Source organism: Octopus sinensis, unplaced genomic scaffold (genome assembly GCF_006345805.1).
Source record: "Octopus sinensis unplaced genomic scaffold, ASM634580v1 Contig04212, whole genome shotgun sequence".
NCBI lineage: Eukaryota > Metazoa > Mollusca > Cephalopoda > Octopoda > Octopodidae > Octopus > Octopus sinensis.
This window is the reverse complement of record NW_021827247.1, coordinates 2,501-10,829: the sequence shown is the minus strand read 5'-3', so window position 1 is coordinate 10,829 and position 8,329 is coordinate 2,501. Positions and strand designations below refer to the sequence as shown.

Sequence of the window (8,329 nt, the reverse complement as noted above, 5' to 3'; positions counted from 1 at the left end):
GACTGAACCCGGAAACATGTGGTTGGTAAGCAAGCTACTTACCACACAGCCACTCCTGTGCCTATACTTGCCACAAAGCCACTCCTAAATCTACATTTCACGAATTTGACGTTTCCAGAACTTCACAGTCCCATTTCCGAGAACAAGACATAACTGGGAATTTGTGATGTTTTGACACAAGATCGGTAAATTTAGTGCAAGTCATGATGCTGATGGTGATGATGATGACGACCGTAAATTAAGAGACAATACTTACTAATTGCTTCATTAAATTACTGGCCATTTGAATGGACATGTCCAGTACTGTGTGGAAATTTATTTCAGGTTCTTTTTCATGCAAATCTTTGAGAATAGCGTAGCTACTGTTGACGTCGGTCGCACGTTTCACATTAAGTGTAACCTGGTGTTCACTTTTTCCCATCACCTGAAACAGCTGCTGTACTCGCATCAGACCTGACATTGAGAAAATGAGGATAAAGAAGGGAGAATTAGGACTTTGAAGCACAGAGAAAGTGAAAGTGAAAGAGAGAGGGAGAGAAAGGAGGAAAGAGAGCAGGAGAGAGACTGAGAGGGAGCGAGATACAGAGGGAGAGGTACATAGAGAGGGAGAGAATCAGAGGGAGAGGAAGCGGGGAGTCTGAGGAGCAGAGAGAGAGAGAAGAGAAGGGGGTAGAGAGGTGAGAGAGATGGTGAGAGGGACAGAGAGGGAAAGAGAGAGAGACAGAATATGAGAAAGAGGGGCGTGAGAAGGGCAGAGTGAAAGAGGAGAGGAGTAGAGAGAGAAAGGGGAGGGGAGAGGGAGAGGGGAGAGAGGGGTAGAGAAAGAGTGAGAGAAAGAGAAATAGAAAGAGGAGAGAGAGGGAAGGAGAGTGGAGAGAAAGAGAGAGAGACGGAGTAATGTGACAGAAAGAACAGTAAAAGGGAGGAAATGGGGGCCTCAAAGTGTGACAAGGAGGGAGAAAGAAGAGAAAGAGAATGATAGAGAAAAAGAGGGAAAGGGAGAGGGGGTGAAATAGATCGAGAGAAGAGAAGGAGAAAAAAGAGAGAAAATGGAAATAGCTATAGGACGAGGATGAAAGAAAGTGAAACAAGGAAAAATGAGTGAGAGGGAAACAGAGAACATGGGAGAGAGGGAGAGAGGAAGAGGGGAGAGAGGGAGAGAAGGGGAGAAAGAGAGATAGGAAGAGAGAAGAAAGAAAAGGAATATAAGTGAACTGGGATGGCCTCTTGAACCGGCAAGTCACTCTAATCGACCTATTTTCTACTCGCTTTCTCTTGCTCTTTTAACACATTTGAAAAGGAGTAGTTTATCCGAAATATCATAGCTGATGAAGTAGATAAAGAAAAAGAGTGGAAAAGAAAGAAGCAGGGTGATGGAGAGAGGAAGAGAGAAAAAGAGAACGAGAATGAGAAGGGAAGTGAGATGGTGTAAGAGAGAGAAAATACGAGAGGGAGAGAAAATAAAACAGAGAGGGAATTAAAGAGAGAGAGAGAGACACAGAGAGAGAGAGAGAGGAGAGACAGACAGAGACTGTGTATGTGTGTGAAAAAGAGAGAGAGAAACAAGTTAATGGAGGTTGCTTTAGAAGGAATGGCATGATAAAAAGTGAGAACTAACTAAAATGAGTAATGTAGAACGGAGAGAGACAAAGAGACAGATATACATACATACATACATACATACATACATACATATACACACATATATATATATATACATACATACATACATACATACATACATACATATATAAATACATACATGCATATAAGTATTTATGAATGTGCAGATATACACACATACATATATAATGGAGAGAGAGAGAGAGAGAGACAGAGACATAGACAGACAAAGAGAGTCCTACACACCGAGAGAAAGAATAAGCAGAGAGGAGAGAGAGAGAGAGAGAGAGAACAAGAAAGAAAGAAAGAAAGAAAGGAAGGAAGAAAGAAAGAGACACAGTGAGAGAAGAAAAGAAAGAGCAGAAAGGAACCCCACATAGAAGGTAAATGGAAAAGAAAGGGTGAACCTATATATTATGTGATAATATGCAGTATTTAGCATGAAACATGTAGCACGTAATAATATCATTTCTACCTACCTTCATTGGATATATAGACATAGTGAACAACATCCCATTGAAAATGGTGTATCAAATCAACAATGGCCTTTACATACATAGGTCGGAGGAAGAGTATATAAGGTGTTGGGTCTGAAGTATTCATCGCCATACTTGTAGTCAGATATGGAATCTGAAATGTGTTACTGTACGACTTGACTGTAGCAAGCATTGACGTGTTTGCCTTTCCGAAAACAGCGAAAACTTCTTTAGACATGATCGTACATACTGAAAAATACAAAAAATGAACAATAATAAGAATAAGAATAAGAATAATAGTAATTTATAATAGCATAACGCAACAACAACAACAACAACAACAACAACTACTACTACTACTACTACTATACTACTACTACTACTGCTGCTGCTGCTGCTGCTACTACTACTACTACTACTACTACTACTAGTAGTAGTAGTAGTAGTTAATAATTAATAATAATAATAATAATAATAATAATCCTTTCTACAATAGGCACAAGGCCTGAAATTTGGGGAAGGGTTAAGTCGATTATATCGACCACAGTACTCAACTGGTACTTAATTTATCGACCCCCGAAATAATAATAATATAATAATATAATAATAATAATAATATAATAATGATATAATAATAATAATAATAATAATGATATTGATAATAAAATAATAATAATAATAAAATAATAATAATAATATAATAATAATGATAATAATAATAATAATAATAATAATGATATTGATAATAATAATAATAATAATAATAATAATAATAATAATAATAATAATAATGAATAATAATAATAATAATAATAATAATAATAATAATAATAATAATAATCCCTTCTACAAAAGGTAAAAGGCCTTTACATCGACCCCAGTGTGTAATTGGAGCTTATTTCATCACCCCCGAAAGGAAAAGATGAAAGGCAAATTCGACTTTGGCAGAATTTGAACTCAGAACGTGAGGACGGATGAAATACCGTTAAATATTTCGCCGGGCGTGCTAACAATTCTGCCAGCTTGCCGCTTTTAATAATACAACAACAACAACAACAACAACAATAATTATAATTATAATTATAATAATAAATTCTACAATTGACACAAGGCTGGAATTTTTTGAGCGGGGGCTAGTCAACTGCATTGACCTCGGTGCCCGGCTGGAGTTTATTTCACCGATTCCGAAAGGCTAAACACTTCGTCCGGTATGTTAACGATTTTGCCAGCTCGTCACCTCAACAACAACAACAACAACAACAACAACAACAACAACAACAACAACAACAACAACAGCAGCAGCAGCAGCAGCAATAAGAACAATTGTAATAATGTACACCGCTGGCGGATAAACCGACAATCAACTCGAAACACTGCTGCAGACAGTAAACGGATTTATTGAAGGAATTGATTTAAATTTCTAATTAGAAAAATACACCGAGGCAACTTTGAATAAAATATTAATATTATGCTAAATAAATAAACAGAGATAAGAGAATTAGGCCAAATATAGAGATAAAAATATTTAGGAATCAATGAACAAGAAAGTGTAAAGAACATAGAAATAAAAGTAAAAGGTTAAAAAGCGATATTATCGACGCATTATATTAATAGTTGAAAGGCGGCGAGCTGGGAGAATCGTTAGCGCAACGAGTAAAAGGCTTAGCGGTATTTCGTCTGCCGCTACGTTCTGAGTTCAAATTCTGCCGAGGTCGACTTTGCCTTTCATCCTTTCGGTGTTGATAAATTAAGTACCAGTTGCGTAGTGGAATCGATCTTATCAACTGGTACCCCCCCCCCCCAAAAAAAAAAATTTAGGACCTTGTACCGAGAGTAGAAAAGATTATATTAATACTTGAAACGATTCTGCTAGCTCAGATACAAGGTCAGCAACTTAGGGGTTGGAAAGTAGTCGATACGACCGGCTGGTACAGTTGTCTGGTATTTTGTCCTATCGACCCAAGAGTAATAAAAAGCAAAGTTGACCTTGCTACGAACTGAACTCAGAATGTAGAGGACCGAAACAAGTAAAATTAAAAGTGGATTTGGTTACCGGAAATTGAATATATATATATATACATGTGAGTCTGTGTGTGTGTGTGTGTGTGTGTGTGTGTGTGTGTGTGCGTATGTGTGTGTTTCCTTGTCTTGACGTCACATGATAGTTGTAAGTGATTGCCACTGTCATACAAGCGGTGTCATTCATTTCCAATATTTTGTGAGAACGTGTGCCCATGGAGAAATATCACCTTACTTGGAAACAGGTAGGGGGGTTGGCGCCAAGAAGTGCACCCGGCCGTACACAATAAGATGGAAAAATGGATGTAAAACGATGACGATTATGATGATGATGATGATGATGATGATGATAAAACAACTGCCGTTTGATCGATAAACTTTCAGTCTCAAGCGTATAGCAGATATCAGTGTTGGTTAAGTCAATGATAGCTTAAATAAAGAAACTACGCGTGTAACAGATATTTGTGAAACCAGCATTCCTGTACGAGTATCCTTCAGATATATTGGTCATTCGCAACAGAACGGTTCCTCATCTCATCGTACAAGGGTTCTTAACAATCAGAAATACTCTAAGGATTTTAAGTCTTCCAGTAATTTCTTCTGAACACAGAGCGATGAAATTTAATACATCTATCCTCGATTATCACTGATTCATCCATCACTGATCCAGGATAACGCGGTATGCTCAACTGTTAACTGTAATATGCTTATCAGAAATTGATCTGTGATAACACGGGTCAGTGATCCATAAAAGTTTCTGCTTGAAAGGCAAAAGCGTGTCCCAGCCGCCACCATCTATAACGCTCAATTACCCATATTGCACTGATTATCACACGTATGTACATCAGTGTATCTAAGGGTGAGTATTTTCTATACGATTAAGTTAGGAAGACAACTTGGGATTTCGTTCCGAAATCTATTTTTCTCACGTGTTCTATTTCCCTCATGTGTTCATTTATCACGGTATTTTTTTGTGATAAACGATGGTCGGTGTATTTGAGATATTGTTGTAATGACAATGAAGAGAAATAAAAGGTATGAACAACCATGGAATAGAACTGGAGTCAGAGAGTAAACGACATCATCAAATCTTCATGGCTATATAAGGAATTTGAAGAATTAAAGCGCAGATGATGCTCTGTAGTTCGTTTGAGAACCATGTAGTTGCGGGTTCAGTCCCACTGTGCGGCTTCTTGGAACAATTGTATTCTACCTAAAGGGCGGCGAGCTGGCAGAATCGTTAGCGCGCTGGGCGAAATGCTTAGCGGTATTTCGATGTCTTTGTTTGTCCTCTCTGTGTTTAGCCCCTTGTGGGTAATAAAGAAATAGATATTTCGCTTGCTGTTACGTTCGAGTTCAAATTCCGCCGGGGTCGACTTTGCCTTTCATCCTTTCGGGGTCGATTAAATAAGTACCAGTTACGCACTGGGGTCGATATAATCGACTTAATCTGTTTGTCTGTCCTTGTTCGTCCTCTCTGTGTTTAGCCCCTTGTGGGTAGTATAGAAATAGGTATTTCGCCTGCCGTTACGTTCTGAGTTCAAATTCCGCCGGGGTCGACTTTACCATTCGTCCTTTCGGAGTCGATTAAATAAGTACCAGTTACGCACTGGAGTCGATGTAATCGACTTAATCTCTTTGTCTATCTTTGTTTGTCCCCTCTATATTTAGCCCTCACCCCACCCCCGTGGGCAGTAAAGAAATAAAAAAAATATTGTATTGTACCTTAGCTGGTTTGTTTATGTCCCCGTAACTTAGTGGCTCGGCAAAAAAGACGGACAGAATAATTACCGAGCTTTAAAAAAAAAAAAGAATAATAATAAATACTGGGGCCGATTTGCTCGACCACACCCGTCAAGTCTTTGCTCCAGCATGGTCGCAACCCATTGCCTAAATTATGTAAGCGATAAAAGCTAGTGCAGCGATCGTTAGACAGAGTCAAACTAAAATAGATCTGCTAGACAAAGCCGACTCGAAAGATTATTGCTAAAATATGACAGCGTTCGTTCATAATTTGACGTAATACGTATTTCGATGTTTTAATACATTCGGGGAAAAAAGTGCGACAAACGAAAGACGGAATTTAGATGAACGTCTTGGGAATTGTGAAGATTTTGCTATTCCCGTGTGTATTCTGTCAATTTGGAACTGAAACGAGGAAACAGGCTGGGGAAAATATGACGCAAGACAAAACAGAAAAAGAAGCAGAGAAAAATAATTTGGGATTATTATTATCATTATTATTATTATTATTATTATTGGAAAAAAAGAGAAAAAGAAATTATTTAAATGCTGTGATGACACAGGCATCGCTGTTTCGTTGAAGAAGCTCGCTTTGCAGCTTCGTGGCACATGGGTTCGCGTTGAATCTCATTGCGTCAATATGCAGCACTTTGACTAAGCGTTTACTACAATAGGTTCGCGGTTCGATCAATGCCCCGGGAGTGAATTTGGTTGATGGGAACAGTGTGGAAGACTGTCGAATATATTTATGTGTGTGAGTGTGTGTATACAGGTATATCTATCTATCTATCTATCTATCTATCTATCTATCTATCTATCTATCTATCTATCTATCTATCTATCTATCTATCTATCCATCCATCCATCTATCCGTCTGTCTGTCTATCTATCCATCCATCCATCCATCCATCCATCCATCCATCCATCTATCTATCTATACTATCTATCTATCTATCTATCTATCTATCATCATCTATTATCTAATATCTATCTATCCATCATCTATCTATCCATCTATCTATCTATCTATCTATCCATCCATCATCTATCTATCTATCTATCTATCTATCTATCTATCTATCTATCTATCTATCTATACGCACGATATATATATATATATAAATATATATATATATTATGTATATTTATATATGTGTATATGTATACACACACACACAGACACATATATACATATATATATATTATATAGTTGAAATTTACAAAAAAAAAAGACGAAGACGGGTGTATAAACAACAAACAAGTGTATTGGTTTAACACTCGGGAAGGTGAGAAAGTCTTTAACGTTTCGAGCCTACGCTCTTTAACAGAAAGGAAGACGAGGAAATAAACAGAGAGAGAGAGAGAGAGAGAGAGAGAGAGAGAGAGAGAGAGAGAGAGAGAGAGAGAGAGAGAGAGAGAGAGAGAGAGAGAGAGAGAGAATAAAAAACTTTAGGAGCTAGCGGTCAATAATGGCGGCTGGCTGGATAAAGGTATTTTCTCGAAGACGACGAAGGAGCGTTCAGCTTTATTTTGCCGAAAAATCTTCTCAGATGAAAAGTTTATAGTGATCAAATGTCCGTGCCGCACATTAGCTCATTCTCTCCGTCAAATCGACGTTGCCCGGTCAGGTGCACTGTGCCGCGCGTCAGGTGTCGAAGTGACTGCAGGGCAACATGAGATGAAGTATTTTGCTCAAGAACAACACACCAACTGGTCTAGGAATTGAAACCACGATCTCGCGATCTTGAGTCCAACACCCTAACCACTAGGCCATATATAAGGCGGCGAGCTGGCAGAAACGTTAACGCGCCGGGCGAAATTCTTAGCGGTATTTTGTCTGTCTTTACGTTCTGAGTTCAAATTCCGCCGAGGTCGACTTTGCGTTTCATCCTTTCGGGGTCGATTAAATAAGTACCAGTTACGTACTGGGGTCGATATAATAGATTTAATCCGTTTGTCTGTCCTTGTTTGTCCTCTCTGTGTTTAGCCCCTTGTGGGTAGTAAAGAAATAGGTATTTCGTCTGCTGTTACGTTCTGAGTTCAAATTCCGCCGAGGTCGACTTTGCCGTTCATCCTTTCGGGGTCGATAGATTAAATACCAGTTACACTATAGGATCGATGTAATCGACAGGTCCCCCCTGCCCCAAAATTTCAGGCCTTATGCCTATAGTATAAAGGATTATCATTATCATTATTATTATTATTATTATTATTATTATTATTATTATTATTATTATTATTATTATTATTGTACTTTCCGTTTCATCGTTTCCTTTTCATTTTATTATTTTCCTTTCTTTCTACTTTCGTCTAACATTTAAGCTGAAATTAGCTTTTTAAAAAAACATAATATTCTCGTACGTGAATAATAAAGTTTCAAATGTCAATAAAACCCGATTTTAGAAAAGGTAATTAATATATTAAACCCACTTCAAACAGGAAAATGTTCGACAAAATGTACGAAAAGA

At 37.9% G+C, this 8,329-nt stretch overlaps 1 protein-coding gene across 1 annotated transcript; it reads right to left on the bottom strand.

Moving 5' to 3' along the window:
- Positions 1–256: 256 nt before the first annotated feature.
- On the bottom strand, positions 257–4,934 carry LOC115227519 (glutamate receptor; the record flags this gene model as incomplete). Its single annotated transcript, XM_029798319.1, has 3 exons — positions 4,931–4,934; positions 2,103–2,348; positions 257–453 (listed from the first exon to the last, which is right to left on the bottom strand). Coding segments are annotated over exons 1-3 (447 nt in total), but the record flags the coding sequence as incomplete, so codon positions are not given.
- Between the last annotated feature and the right edge of the window lie 3,395 nt (positions 4,935–8,329).